Source organism: Lutjanus erythropterus, chromosome 14, assembly GCF_056507025.1.
Source record: "Lutjanus erythropterus isolate fLutEry1 chromosome 14, fLutEry1.hap2, whole genome shotgun sequence".
NCBI lineage: Eukaryota > Metazoa > Chordata > Actinopteri > Lutjaniformes > Lutjanidae > Lutjanus > Lutjanus erythropterus.
The window spans coordinates 37,181,050-37,197,500 of record NC_139330.1 but is presented as its reverse complement, the minus strand read 5'-3'; the positions used below and the strand labels follow the sequence as shown (position 1 = coordinate 37,197,500).

The 16,451-nt window shown below is 39.8% G+C and overlaps 1 protein-coding gene across 1 annotated transcript in view; it reads right to left on the bottom strand.

Moving 5' to 3' along the window:
* ttc27 (tetratricopeptide repeat domain 27) overlaps window positions 1-16,451 on the bottom strand; it is a 111,652-nt gene that overhangs the window by 39,816 nt on the left and 55,385 nt on the right. The window contains exons 10-11 of the mRNA XM_084735822.1: window positions 3,442-3,555; window positions 132-227 (exon numbers count right to left, since the gene is read on the bottom strand). Coding sequence (XP_084591948.1) covers window positions 132-227; window positions 3,442-3,555 — 210 coding nt within the window. The remainder of the gene's footprint in view (window positions 1-131; window positions 228-3,441; window positions 3,556-16,451) is intronic.

Genomic DNA, 16,451 nt, shown 5'->3' with positions numbered 1-16,451 from the left:
TGACACAGTGGAAATATTGGTATATGGCCTGTAAATATGATGCAGTTCCGGCACTCTTTATTAACTAATTATCTGTATCTATTGACCTCAAATTCAAATTTGGAATGTCTTTTTGATTAATTAAGTGTTACCTGGACAGCCCATCTGGGCGGGGCTTGGCAGCAGTAGAAGACTTTGAGACGCTCAGTCACTGGACAGTTCTTGTCTTCAAAGTGGTCGACGATCGCCTGAAAAAGGAAGACAGGAGATAAAATTCTGGATTTTGAAGTCCACAAAATGGAGTATGTGCTGCAGAAGGATACCACATTTTGATCACAAGCAGATTCAGTCTCCTCAAGACTGAATTGGGCAAAACAGCTATGGAATTCACTTCACAACTAGGATTACAGCAGATACAATACCTCTATCAACTGGTGCTGCAATCTTTTCTACAGTATAGTTGTGACCAGCCTCTGAGTATTGACAGGGACACAGGATGGATGCAGGACTCATTAGGCACCAAATGCCCAATGACAGGGAACATTCACAGAGACAAAGAGCAAATAGTGAACACAACTCTCTTGTGAGGCTGCCTTGTCAAACCATGCACAGCCATTCAGCTGTTACCATTTCCCTCTACAGCAGGCTACACTGATTCTCTCATACAAATAGCACAGCAATTATCTGTAAAAAAAAATGACAGATGTATTTCACAGATGTAAAAGACTGAAAGGCTAGAACTTTCACTGCAGCTCAAAATGTTTCTTTTAAGGTTCCCTTCACTGCCAGAACCCTCAATGACACAGCTAATACTTAATTAATACTGGTATTGGGATACACACTAAGCATCGGGCAGGCACACTCAGCATTCCTGAACAACCAAATCTCACTTTTGTGATGCTGATATTAACACTGGAGATCTCAGAGGGTTAAAATTAAAATGTTTTAAATTTTTGTCTTAAATTATTCAAAAATGAAGATGATGAAAACAGTCACCTAATAGCAGATTCAATACACGAATACTGGGATTAACCGTCCAAAACAGAAACGAGGCAAACCATACTGTATACAGCATTATGTTAATTTATGGTCTATTTAACCAGAAATTATATTTTTTGTTTGTAAAGACAAAACGAGGCTGAAGTCAGTTTCATTTGTTCAATAAACAAGCTACATAAAGTCCATCTAAAAAAAAAAACTGCATTTAGTGCTCACAACTGTACTCTCCAGTGCCCAGCCTATGAAATGTTTGCGCAAAAGAAGAAAAACAATCCATATTTTGTCAATTTCTTCAGCATGAACACAGCAACCATCGTCTTCCAGTCAGGGTTTGAGTCTTATTGCGTTTTCACCAGCTTTTTCATAGCCCCATATTGCCATCTGTGTTCGCTCTTTCAAGGATGTTATTGATCAACATCCAAAATAGCACTTGGAGCTGCAGTGAATTAATGTTTTGTTTGTGCTCAGGGTTGTTTTGAGAGACAGAACAAGGTAACCCTAAAACTCACTCACACTGTGAGCCAAGTGGAACTCAGATCTTTGAAATTTGTAAATTTGACTCAAAAACATCCACATACATGAAGATAAGATTACTCATAGAATGTAATTTACGTCTCAAAGCACACGCACCATGAATAAAGCTTAAGGCTGTAGTGACAAACAGCATTCTGGGATTGATTTTAACTGCTTGCACTGGAAATGAAAGCAGGACATGTGTACTGGTCAAATGAATAAAAGAACCTGACTTTTGTTGACTACAATATATGCTGACAAGTAAAGTCAGGTAGACAACTCAAATCTATGGGATCAATATTGTGCCAAAATAATTGTGAAAGTGTATCTCAAGCCATGAATGTGTACTCAGATTTGCATGTGTGTTGAGATCGGTCTGTAGTGCCATGTTTTCCTCACTGAACCAAAGCTGACAGGTTCAAGTCTATGATGAACACTTGGTTTCTTCTTAAACATTAAGTTAAAACAAAACGTTTAACATATTGATTTTATGTAAACATGTAGCTTAGCAAGGTTTATGTTTCACTGAGCAGACAGAAACACCAATTAGCACTATCAAGCTAACATAGCTAACATGACAGCTGATGGATACTGAAGGTAACTGATGTTGTTTTGTCAGTTTGTCACTTGTGTATGTTAGCTAGATAGTGTTACACACTGCATGCCTCATGCAATGTTACTTTATTCATACGACAGACTTGTACAAAAATGCCACATCAGATTCAGAAAATAAAAGTATGATCTGCCTGTGTGTGTCTGAGCACATAACACTTGAATAATACTATGTAAGGCTACATTTCCTGCTCCATATGTCAGGAAGTGCTCATTCATGAAAATGGCATCAAAGAGTAAAAAAAAAGAACTTTGCGAGTTTGAAGTCCTGCTTTCAGAGATCCATAAAGGGTTAAGTCATTTTCACAGCATCAGCAGTAGAATTTAAGGAGCTGATATAGCAAAGAAATGGGAAAATGAGTGCTGTTTATGCTGTGTTACTGGAGGATCGCACTGTCACTGAAATAAAGAGGACATGCCTTGATATGAAAATGGCTTCATAGTAAAAAATGGTACATGTACATCCATGCACTCCACCTGTTTTCATGTTTGGACGTATTTTTCAATTGACAAGATTGTGAGATGATTAATTAATCGATTTTCATTATTTTCTGACATTTTATGGACCAAACAACTAATCATTAAGTGGAAAAACTACTGCCAGATCACCATTTTTCACCAATAACTGATTGATCAATTGTGAAGACAGACTGATTGGCAATAACGTATATATATACACATATACACGTTTAATACTTTATAAATTAGAAGTAAATGTATTTAGGCAGAGTTAACAGAACGTCTCATTGGTTTTATTTCCTCTCATTAGGAAAACGATATAGAACATTTTAGATGACCAAATAATAGGAATATAGTTAAGATACTACTAAACTTCTTCCATAGTCTTTTTATTTATTTGGCAACGCAAATAAAATCTCGTGTGACCAACCTGTGGGTCCTGCCCCAGTGCTTGTGAATGACTGCCCTAGACAAGCATATGCCAAGTTTCCCATGGTTGTGTTGCATCATAACTCCCAAATTTGTTCACAAATCTGTAACCCACCACATGCATGGAGGCTGTTCATGTCCCTGTCTAACCCTTAAGACATGAAATGGCATCTCATGGTTTACTGCATCGTTTGCACAGAACGGGATAAGATGCTGTGTGGCAGTAAGCGACTCAAAATCTAATTCCAACGTTCTGGTTGTATCAAAGAGGCAAAAACAATGTCTGCAGTCTGTCTACTTTAAATTTTGGTTAAAAGGTTTTGCTGTCTTTCACAGAAAAAACACATAAATTCATAAGTAGAATGGGTATGTTGTGAATCCTAACATGTACACCTGATGCATGAACTCTGTATGAATATAGAAATACAATCCCCCAACATATCTCCTTACCTGGGTTTGCATCATGGCTCTCTCAACACATCGGGAGCTTCCTTTTTCCAGTTTTGTCCTGAGGCAAAGAGCTGTAACCTCTATAGCCCAGAACTTGGGCTGAGACAGAATACACTGCATAGAGACATGAGAGGGACAAAGAATAAGATTGTCATTTAGTTAGTCAATCAGAATGCATTATAAAGCAAATCATTGCCAGGAGCTTTAGTTTTTCTTTTTGTATTTTCTATTTAACAGCCATGGTTGTTTTATTTTTCATATAGTTATTAGAGGATAGTTGAGGCTGTCCTGCCACAGATTAGCAACAATCTGCTCTGGACGCACATTCTCCTCCAACAATTCTACAGCCTGTAACCACGATTACCTCATAAACACTCAGATAAAAGCTAGTAATCAAATAGTGCCTGAGTATCAAATGGCCAGCACAAACAAATAAAGGTGAGTCACCAAATAAAGGCTGCAAGAAAGGGACTGGACTTAGCCATACTACAATGACTCACATGGTAAATTCAGTATACATTTCCAAAGCATTAATTCTACGAGTGCAACATACAGTTAATTTGATTTTATTCCACTTGAGTGACACTTTTTGCAAATGGTTCACATCAAAAGATTCAAAATGTTTATTGTCACACTTGATATACAAGGTCAGAGCAGGAAAGGGAGACTTTATGTCGTTTGTGCAGCTGGTGGCTTGAAATGTGAGACATCTCTGCAGGAGGCAGTGAGAGTCATTACACGCACACAGTTGACATGCTTATGAGGTATACCACCCACACCATGCTACTAGTTACTGTTGTGTTGCCTGCTCCATCACTATGCTGCCCTCTTCAGGTATGACAACCCAGTCATGGCTGGTTCATATAAAACGGATCATTACTGGTGCACCAGTGTGGGAATGTCACCAGATTAAAAACTTTACTATACTGTGATATAAAATCTGGTGGTGGCTACACTCCAGATTTAATGTTGATTGAAATGCAGTAGAGAGACAAATTGAAACTGCAACTTCTGTTCCAGAAGTAAGATGTCTCATTCAAAATCCAACCGGCACAAACATACGCTCATAACTAACAATTAAGCCTTGGAACGGAGACATGTGTGGCTTGGGTGACATATTTTAGAAAGTTTATCAGTGTGCTGGTAAGCTTTGATGATTTGGACAAGAGCAAGTGACAATGTACCCATACTTTTTTAAAAACTTTTTTAGGTGCTCACAAAGTAATTACTGTAGTGAAGTTGATTTCACTTGAAGCATAAACCTCAGGCACAAACTATGTTTTTTGTTCAGAAATGCCAGTGAAAGAAATGCTGAATGAATAGATTCTGTGAGTTACAGAAGTTCGTGGAAAAGAGTAGGCTTGGGCAGTATAAAGTTATTATGGTATACCTGGATATTAAGAAATCCCAACTGTGTGATTTTCAGTACCATCATAAACACAGATGCTCCACTTTCATTAAACTGATGGGGTGAAGCTGTATTGTTGTGTACATGTTATGCCACCAGGGGTCAGCATCTATGCGGCAGCGCAGCTGAGCAGACAAACATAGCTTTCATAAGAAGACACAGGGTGTCTTGGGGATAAAGTTCCAGGACTAAAAAGAAATAGAAAAATGCCTATGCCCCTGTTTTGGATTATTTTGGATTCAGACCAGATGATAAAGGTGAGCTAAAAAACACTGCAGACTACTCACTGGTCAGACTGGTGAGAGTAGAGTGTGTAACTTCTTCCACAAGTCTACATTTAGCTCCCTCACAAAGCATTACTTGCTGTCATGCATTCTGAATAAAGTCCATTAATTTCGATATAGACCTTCAGATTGGTCATCTACATTTGCATAACCTCGGGGATTATCATTTACACAGGAGAAGGGGTCAGCTACCTAGTAATACACCAGTACACTAAAACCAACCATGAGTCTTCTCAGTAGTGCCAGATCACCCTACTGAGTGAGAGAAGAAAATCTAAAAAGCTACAACCTAAGCCGTCACAGTTTACTGCTATGTTATCTCTCGTTACATCGACAGAATCAAATTAAAAAAAAAAAAAAAAAGAAATAACACAGGGAGAAACAGTGGAGATCTTGAAAACACAACCTGGTAGAAAACAATGATAATACATCAGACCAAGCTTCCTTATTATTTCCCTTCCCCACATTTAAAGCCACACAGGGCCCAAATGTCTGCTGTGCTCTGTAGTGAGAAGTCAAACAGTGATGTTCAGTGAGAATACCTAATCATTAAAATCTGTTACAGCCTGAAAGTCTTTCTCTGTGTGCCGTGGTGATAATCTGCTGCGTAATAGCTGGGACAGTTTAGCGGCAAAGGTTTAGATGGGCTGATTAAAGGGAACAGGGGACGGGGATATCCAGCTGATACACTGGCAGGTGGGAGATGACTCTAGCTTGTTATCTGAGCCCAGCTTTTTGCTCATCTTTAATCAGAACAAATTATATAACAATTACTTTCTACCTATAGTGTATTGATGATGATGGAAATATGCAATGAAAGTGATTTATGGTTTTAGGTGAGATGAACAAACACTAATGATATTTGTGGATGCTTAGCAAGTCTTGCTGGAGTCATTAGTGCAACAGTAAATTGTCCTAATTATGCAGTTATTCCTCCAGCAATATTAATCACTGGGCAATTAAAAGCAAATGATAAGGCAGGCTAAGCATTTGTCATGCAACTGTTAACACAAACAAGCAATAATCGCTCCTCAAAAGCAATTGAAGAAGTAGAGGAAGCTCTGGATGACGGCGTTATATTAAGCCAGGATATAATTCACTTACTGCTGTATTATTTATGATTAACCATTTTCTGAGCATTGGACAAAGAAAGTAATAATTCCTGCCGCATACATGATCACATATTATTCTTTACATTCTTTATGCAGTGTTGCTTGGCAATACCTAACCTACATATGAAAGCTCAGAATGATCCTGAGTTTCAAATGAATACAGAAGATATTTTGTCCACTATATGTCTGTGAGTAGAGACATAGTGGACATTTGCCATCTTAAAACTTTTTAGAATCATTCCAAAACAAAATAAAATGTCCACATTGCAATTTTATGCAGTCTCAAATAATTCACATGATTAACGTCTGGTTCACAGTACATGCTTGAGCATCGTGTGTGCGTGAAGTTACCTGTTGGTTTTCATTTTAACGCCCATAATAACAGGGCAGAGCGTCCACATAGCAGCTATGTGCGTGGCTGCAGATACGCTTCAGAGATTCAGAGCGTCACCTGTGTTTTCTTTGTGGTCATCCGGTCCAGACAAAGCACAGCGTGCACAGCAAAGTATGCACAGAAGACCGGGCCATGGTGGCCAAACAGAAGAAAGTGGTCTTTTACGGAAGGGAGGCTTGAAGACACAGCAGCTTTTGAACTGTGACTCATGCAAAGCTACTGTAGTGGAGTCCCAGAATGAAAATATAGAGCTGGAATTAAGTTCCCCTTCAAGAGATCACAAATCATCACAAGGATGATGTGAATATCTGTACCAAATTTCATTGCAATTCATTCAACCATTGTCCAGATATTTGACTAAAAGCCAAAAATTCAACCTCATGGTGAGGTGAGATGCAAAGTCAAAGATATATTGTTGAAGACTAGGGCTGTCCCCTGAAAGTCAAAGATTTGATCATCAGTTTAAGTCTTCAGTCCTTCGGTCAACTTAGATTCTTCAAGTCAAGCAGTTATTATTGATCTTTTTCTCAGAGACTGGGCAGTGTGCTTCAGAGGACATTTTGGTCCACGGAAGTAGCTGCACAGTGAGCAACCCTTGTATTTTCCCTGGAGTGATTTCACTATGTCAAGTCATCTTGTCCGCTCAGTGAAGTCGTCTGCAATGGGTACAGACAGCTGCCTGGACCCAGGGTGAGTCTGAAAGCCTGAATACACTACCAAAAGAATGCAGCAGAGACGCATAGTAGTGAGTGAGACTGAGGCAGCTGACCAGTCAAGGTCCAAGATTACATTATCTTCTGGTGAATTTATAGCTCACACCAACTTCATACAATATAGTATCTGACTTTTGTTTGATGTCTAGTGAAGGTGTTGTTGCACATTTCCATTAGTGTAGCTGGCACACACTATCTCAGAGGGTGTCCATTGGGAGTATAATCTAGGCTTTAATGTATCTTGATTACTATATTACATTGTCACCCTGAATGTCCTGCTGAACCCCGTTCAAAAATCTGTCAGTTCAATAAATAATATCAAGTGTTGCTTGATGTTTTATATATGAAAAAATGAATGGTCAAATATTTATAATGAAGTCAAGTCCAATTCGAGTCAGCCCGTTGGCCCATTTTTATTGATCAGTTTAGTTTACTGATAGGTCGACACGGATAGGTCAAGCTGAAAGTGAATTTTGAAAATACCCTCATGGCTCCTTCAAGGGGTTAGTTGTGCTCATAGTCTGTAAAATCGAAGTGGCCATTACAGTTCAAGCAAAAGTTTCAAATAAAAAGGTGACAGTCTTTTTCTTGACACCAAAAGACAGCAGGATTCAGACTGTCATCTTCTGTGTCTGCAAAGCTTCATTTTGAATGTCTGCGGTCACTTTCATTATCTGCAGCATCTCTCTGAGTTCAGAGGAGACAGAGTTTTGTTTAGGACTAGACTTGACTTGGCAGGGAGAGGAATAAATTGTTTTGAGGTGCTGGATATGGTGATCAAAACTGGACTGACGTGAGAGGCATAAAGCTCTTGAACGTTGTGGGACAGGCTGCACAGTGTGCGCTGAGCTGGAAAAGCACATTCTGATGTGACAGTGGAGACATGGCAAGCTGAGTCAGATGGGAGCCAAACTACAACATTGACTTGGCTTGGGATATTTCAATGAAACACAGAGACAATGTCCCCATGTATTTGTCATTAACTGCAGAATAGTGTAGGATTACAAATAGTGACCAGTTCCTTTATTTACCTCTACTTGTCTTGGAAAAGTCATTCTATTTCAGCAACACCATCGGTATAAAAACAGTCATGCCACACTCACCACTCTCCAGCTCGCACTTCTAACAGAAATTTTGTTTTCATTCTCAATTATTTCTGTCAGTGATGCTCAACTCCTCCTGTACAGATGTTTCACATTTAAAGCCCTCCAGTGGTTTAAGTGCATAACTCCTCCCTATGATGGAATACTTCAAATGTGAAAAATCTGCAGGAAGAAAAACAGAGTAGTGAGTATGACATGACTGTGTTTTGTTATACTAATGGAGTGTTGGTGAAATGTACATTATGCCGATTTATTATTATGTATACATAAGGAATATATGCTTAGATTTTACCATGTGAGCTACTGAGGGAGGTTAAAAGCATTCAGGCAGCAAATGGCACCTTCCTTCCTTCCTTTTACTTTCTAATTAGCAAATAAGATGTCAAGGTATCATGGTAATTTATTATCATTATACGACACAGGGTTTCACAATGAAATGGGAGTTGAGGTTCCTTCATGCTACACACACATACAATACAGATATTTTAATTAAATTCAAAATAGAATAGGATAAAAATAAAACAAAATCATTCTGAAGTGGTTTTTTTAAATTTGCATTAGGTTGAACGTAAACAACAGCACAATGGTAATAATAATATGGTCGACATCTTTACATAAGAGGCCCCACATCTGGAAGATACTATCATTCGACGTCAACTGTCTTTGTGCAAGAAGCTAACCTAACACGCCAGATGGTTTGTACACAAAACAATCTGGGAAGCTGTCCATGGAAACTGTTTGGAAAAGGGCAAACACTTTCAACAAAACCCTTTGTAGGTGACTGGATGAACCATCTGTCATGTCTAACACAGGCTAACTTCATCCACTCAGATCAACTCAACTGAAGCTGTACAGGAGAAGAGTAAAAACATCTTGCTCAAACATCTTTCAAAGGTAAAAGCCTTCAGTGTCGTTCTTTGCTCTTCTTTTAATGAAGAAATACTCTCCAGTTCTGATATAACTCATGCTATCACAGTATCAATGCTAACCTCTGCAGGAGCCACCATTATTTGTTTAAGACGAGTCACTTCCATGGACACTGCTCACTGTTGTCACACCTAAATCCACACCTGTAGCTTCCAGTAGTCTGTCCGATGATGATGGTTGGCTCACACCATCTCTGGTGCGAATACAAACAGATAGCTTGAAGCATGGCAAGATGGAATCTTGCATGATCTCACAAATACAGCTGCCTTGCAAGTTAACCAGGAAGCATCATTGGCATAAACACAGAGTCCTCTCTGCCTTGTCCTGCTGGAGTCTTGTGTGTTCTGTCCTGTCACCTTAGAACTGGTCCGCCCCTCAAGTGCAACAGCTCGATCCTGTAGAGCAGGCCTCTCTGTGTGCACACAACAATCAGTGGTTCCTCATTGCTTGGCCAGCTTGAGTCTCATTTTGTTTGTTTTATTTTCCTGAGTGGACACTAGCCAGGAGCAGCCTTAAGTCCAAGCTGAAGCATGGCTCATGTCACCATTCTCCTACACTCTTCTTGGTGGAGCATTCGGCTGATCTGGCTGGGTGTTGAAAGAAGCCATGTGCATTTGCTAATCATCTCAGGGTCTGCTGCTCTTTAATCCAAACCCTGCGGTTCTTTTTCCAATGCTTACCAGTGTATTTCTGTCATAGGTGATGCATTTTAATAAATAACAGATTAAAATTTGAAGGAGCTACCGGCAAAAAAAAAAATTGAACAACATAACAATTTTAATAGTTTCATTAGCCCTCATTAGCAACTGGCCTGAATTGTTTGTGCTGGCCATTGCTATTATTTATGACTAGGTTATGGGTTCAGCAGTACTTCCAGATATTTGTCCAGGACAGCAACAGAAGTCACAGATCGATGAAGACAGCCAGACATGTGACAACCATCTAACCAGCCTGCAGATTCCTGGATCTACATGTAGGCTGGGAAGATGCCTGCTCACATAGCCAGCAGCTGCCTGCAGCTTCCTCCTTCCACGCAGTGACAATATAACACACGCTTCCAGCTCTCTGTTCAAACTGAACTCACAGTTGGATGGATGGATCATAACTGCAATCCAACTTTTGAGAAGGTGATGAGCACAAAACAGGCCAGATACCTCATGTCAAACTGTGCCCACAAATGGCTGGATAGCACCATTAGCTAAAATATGGATGATTAGACAAGTATGTGGGACTATGTCGGAATTCAGAATTAGAATATGGCACAGTTTCAGGACAAAACGTTTTTTTTAGTGGTAGTGGTGATAAAACTTCATGCAACGATATAGCTGGACTCAATATAAAAAACTCATATGCTCTGACCACAATACAAGGTTGTTAGCTACTCTGCCAACATCTAAAAAGCAAATTTCTATCAGTTTTTGCCTTGATGACTTTCTTTTTGTCCATCATGATTTCAATGAGGCTGCAGCTCCAGCCTCAGGTAGAAGAGAGATTACGGTGAGACCATTATTATTTCAATTGTTTTTCATATGTTGTCATGTATGAAAAAATCAAAATGAACACTGTAAGCAGACTACTTGAATACTATTTGACCCATAAAGGTGGTTGACTACTGTGATCACTACTTATATTTTTACAGCAGTATTTGTACTACAAAGGTCTTGGTCTGCTGGAAGTCATGGACTCGTGACTGAAGTTATGAGACATCTACCTCAACTATTCATCAACTGACTAGAAGTAAGCAACAGTTTGTGTGATTTATGTTTTGTCTTGTTCTATATCAGGGGTATTCAACTAAAATTCAAAGAGGTCCAGTTAGAGAAACTTTCCTAAAGCAAAGGTCCGGAACATCATAATGTCTAACTTGTGTTATGATTTAGAGTGATATATACTGAAGTAGTGTAGTAGTTGTATCAACGTCTACATCAGGGGTGTCAAACTCATTTTGGTTCAGGAGCCACATACAGCCCAATTTGATCTCAAGTGGGCCGAACCAGTAAAATTAAGCATAATCTATTGATTATTCTGGCGATTAATCGAGTAATCAGATAAGAAATATTGTGTTCTGCATTTTTTCCTATTACATTACTTTTGCTTTTGCTAAAAGTAAAGGTAGTAATGTCTGCAGAAACCACAAACAGAAGATGGAACTAACTCTTTTAACTAAAACAGTCACCAGAATGTTTTGTTAGCATGTTAAAATCACAACATTTTTCTTCTGGAGCAGGACAGACGCTCCCAGACCCCCAGAGGACAGGGGACTGGTTTACCAACATGCCACCTTTTTCTCCTCTTATGAGTTTGCAGGTCTGTATTTAGTCATCAAAGGATACCAATAAGAATACCATTAAAGTACAACAACAGCAATAAAGATGTTGATTTTTCAAAAAAGGAAACAATAACATGCAAAATATTTAAATTGTAATTAAGTAAAAACACTAATACCACAATGTAAAAATACCTAAGTAAAGAATGTGAGTATTTTTCCATCACAGCAGGTCAGTGATCAGTGTTTCAGTGACTCTCTGTGGTTCAGTGAATAGTGTTTTATTTATGGTGGCCCGCCACATTAAAAACATTGACACCACGACATGATTTTCTATTTTTGGAGCTACGCACCTTTTTCAGTCGTGTCTAGAAGGTAACTCTTTACACAACTCTCGCGAGATTTGTGTCCGTTGTTTCTACTAAAATAATCAAACTTGGGCGATCTTTTGCGGGTCTAGGGTTCCCTTCTAGACACGACCCTCTCTGTCTCTCTGTCAAACTACAGACAGCAGACTGTCTGTAAACAGCACGATGTTACAATCTGCAGTGTTTCACACAAAGACTTTATTTGTGTGGGTTTGGTTTGTCACCAATTTTGGCATTTTTATTTTTTTAAACAGTCCGAGAGGACGACGGTATCAGTGATTGATTAGTGATCAGTCTGCCCTCCTCCCCTCCCTCACCTGTTCACTCTGCTGTGAGAAGATCTGAAAGTTTCTCACAGAGAAACACAGACTCTCCTGTTTTACGTATAGGCCTCCTTATACGGTTGTTTAATTTTATAAGTGCATCTGGTTGGTGTCGATGTCATTGACCATCATGTTAGTTTCTGTTGTAATAAACTCCGTCATTAACAACAGTCTCCTCCACATGCAGCTTCTCTGCAGTTGGTCTGTGTGTTTCCTGATCAGCTAAACCAGCGCCGGAAAGACTAGAAAAGTTGCGCCAGTTAAAATAGAAGCGTCCCGTCAAAATTTAAGATATCTTAATAATTTATTGGTTATAGGTCCGGGTCCGGATAGGACAGCGTGTGGGTCTGGACTCGGACCGTGGTCCGCCAGTTAGGGACCCCTGTTATATATGTATCATTTTGAGTACAATCATTAGGTACAGTCCCACATACATTTCCTCAAAGTGAGTGAGTCATAAGTCTCAAGTCTTGGTTGGGAGGAAGACCAAAAATTCCCATGTTAACTGTGTGTGTTTCAAGTTCTTAAAAAGTATTAATGGACCCATCACAAACTCAAATCTAAATCTAGTAAGTTAAGTTTAGTTCACTAATAGTAACAGTGGTTGTTTGGAGGGAGTGTGGCAAAATAAATTAGACAACAGGAAGCAGCTGTAAAGAGAGATTTTTGTTTGACAGCTGTGTTGAGAGGACCATTGAGTTTCCCCCTTTTCCTGGCAAAATTTTCTTTCGAGTAATTGTCTCTGTGTTTAATGTCTACAAAATGAACTGTCAATGGAGCATTGACAAAAAGCAGTGATAGACTGAGGAGAGTGACCTGGATGAGTGACTGGCGTCAGCTCAGAGCCAGAGCTGAGAAAAAAACAGTGAGCTCACACACACACTTTACCCTTAGCCTCGCAGCCAAATGCTCAGTTTCTCATTGTTTAATATATGCACGGGAGACAAAGCCACGGATGCCTAGACACGAGTGTATGCCAAGTTTTCCCAGAGTTCTGTTGCAGTGACAACCCTGTTCGACTATCCTTGCAAAATACCAAGTCAACTTCAAAACATCTCTTCATTGTCAGAGCCACTTCTGCTTTTAACATGCTGAAAGTAATCTTTGTCTTAATCATAGCTTACAGAGTTGAGAGGAGAGCCTGCAGCATGATTCAGTGTCCTACAATTCCAGTCCAGCCCTGACACACTCCCTCTACCCACACTCAGTCTGTTTGTGTGTTCACGTGGAGAGTCTGCTACATTGAGTGTTGTTCCAAGTCAGTTGGCCTTAAGGGCCAGTGGACTATAAAGGCCTCCAACAGCAAGTCTGCATCAATACAAGCTTACAAACCACAGTCTCCTCAGGTGCAGCACCTCTTGTGTATGTGTGGGATGGAGGAAACACCACAAAAGACAGTTCTGTGGAAGGTTATTTCCAAAGGAAAGGAGGATCAGTATTAAGTTACCTGACCCCAAAACAGACATTTTTCATGCACACATGATGGAATGACATGATGTCATGGTGTGGGAGTGTGAAGTAGCCAGATTGGAGTTTGGCCCCTCTCTTCCTCCTTACTTCTCTTTTTTTAAAGTAACTGACTGTTCTGTGGTCTCAAACAGAAGAATAGAGGCATGGCATGAAGCAAGACTGGATAGCAAAATGAAGGAGTGGCAGAAACAATTTTAGCATCAGGCCATGATGCGTTTTTTTCTCATCATGTTCATACTTTTAATGTAACATAACTGCTTTTATAGTCCTGTGTACACTTAGTCAGTTTACAGACCTCTGAACATGTATTTTCACTTTTTTCTTCGATTCAAAAAGATGTTGTGGTGTTGTGCTAGCTGACAGCTGCTGCCCCAATTGGAAAAACAACCAAGCCAATCAGAGATAAATAATACCAGGGGCATCTCAGACAACGTGGTTCAGCCTCTGCATCTCAGCTTGTCATGTCTTGTCATTCTAATGTATTCACTACGCTATCAAATATCATGGAACCATTGTACAGCAACCTGTTATTATCATCAAGTCTTTGTCTGATCAACAGATATGAGTAACATCATTTTATCAGGATGAAAGCAGCAAAATTAGGATAAGAATACATAAAGTACTGTCTTATAGATATAAAGATATTCATACATTTATATGCTAAAAGCAAAGAGAAAATTCAGCCTGCCTGGGGCACAGATGTCACTATGCAATCAGGAAGTTAATATTTGTTTATGTTTTTCAGACAGAGACATTTATTTGAAGCAACAGAGGGTTTTGGCACAAGTCAATACCAGCCCCCGGGTAAGCCTCAAGAGAATACATTTTTTTCTTTTAATTTCCTGTCCGCTCAAATTCCTCTTGCCATGCGTTATCATCAGTCTGAACAGACTGATCCCTCACAGTGCTTTCAGAGAAGACTGACTGGATCAGCCAAATAAGCTATCCCATTACTGCTCGATGACGTCTCTGGAGTAGGGGAGCGTCTCCAAACAAGCTCAAAGCTGTTGAGAAAAGGAGCCTGGCTCATCTTACAATGTTTAGCAATTCTGGCTTAAAGTTCAAAGTTGCAGTGATGGGACAGAACAGCTGACGAAATGTACCCCACCCAGCACTCTCATGTGGTACGTCCGATAATAACTGTGTGGATCAGGAGCTCCTCTCATCACAATCAGGTAACCTGACTTTGACCTGAGGGTAATGGGTTCACACACTGCATCCTCTCTAGTTTCTGATAGTTGCTGCACTAACATTGCTTAATATATACATTGGAGATCAAGATTAAAAAGTGTACACTAGTATACCACTATTGTTCCTCTGCAAGTCAGCACTTAATTCCAAAGATCCACTTTATTTGAACCAGTCAGACAGCATCTAATCCAGTTGCAGGAGAGAACGTTCACAGTACGTTCACACACAAAATTACAGACAGAGATGCAACAACGTCCAACTTTATTTGACATTTTGTAGTCACACAACAAACAATAAGCTGAGGCTGATATAAACATAGTTACCCCGGGGCGTGCCTATAGCTCAGTTGGTAGGATGTGTGCACCATGTACTGAGGCTGTCAGTCCTCTGCAGTGGCTACCGGTTCAATTCCCGCCTGCGGCACATTTGCTGCGTGCCACCCCCCATCTCTCTCCCCCTTTCCTGTCATATATTCAGCTGTCCTATCTTATTAAAGGCATAAAGCCCAAAAAATAACCTTAAAAAAAAAAAACATAGTTACCCAGCTGATGCCAAATGTAAATAAAAAAGTCTGAAAACTCATTGTTATGACTTTTTTAGGAAACTTGACAAAGGAGCAATTGTGAACCCACTTTGATGACACCAATTGGTTTGAGGTCTGTGGTTTTGAAGGCTTGAGTTTAGCAATATGGTGGTTGCCATCTTGTTTTCTTGGAACCAGAGCATGCTTAGTATGACAAGAGCCTGAAGCTGGTGGGTGACATACTGCGACTTGGACGGCACTTGGTTTTAGTTCGTCCGTTCAGCATGAAATAGTGGTGGCCTGCCTGGTCACAACTAAAGAGCCTCTAAGATCTGTTTCTGAAAACATTTTTATTGAGAAATAGGCAATGTAGTGACAGACTCTTGATCCATATTTGTTCAGCATTGCCTAGTGTGACAGTTTGATCTGAGTTTCATGAGCCCTGTGTGTTGCACTGCACAGTGTGACCTGTCATTACACAGTAGCCCTGCCCAAAAGCATTCTCTACTTTATAGTCTGACTGTAACTGGGACCATCATTTACCGAATGATTAAATTATTAAATAAGTCTTGAAACTAGCAATTGAGGGCATAAACTCATCCAGAAACTGAGATCATAAATCAAGTGAGAAGTTAGGTCATTTTGCGGTAAGACTCCATACAATCGGAATTCTTTTCAGACCCAAAAGCTCTGTCAACTGTTTAGTATACTCTCTGTTCTTGTGACTTGACTTAGGACTTGAGTGTCAAAGACTTTAGACTTACTTGTGACTTGCAAAACAATGAATTGGCCCCCCTCTGGCACAGGCCAATCAGCATTTGGTGTACTGTCACAATACTGATAGTAGCTGATGAATGAATCTGGTAAGCCTTGAAGCCTCCAACAGGCCTCTTCTGAATTTCCTAGTGTAGCAGCTGTTTGGCATGTG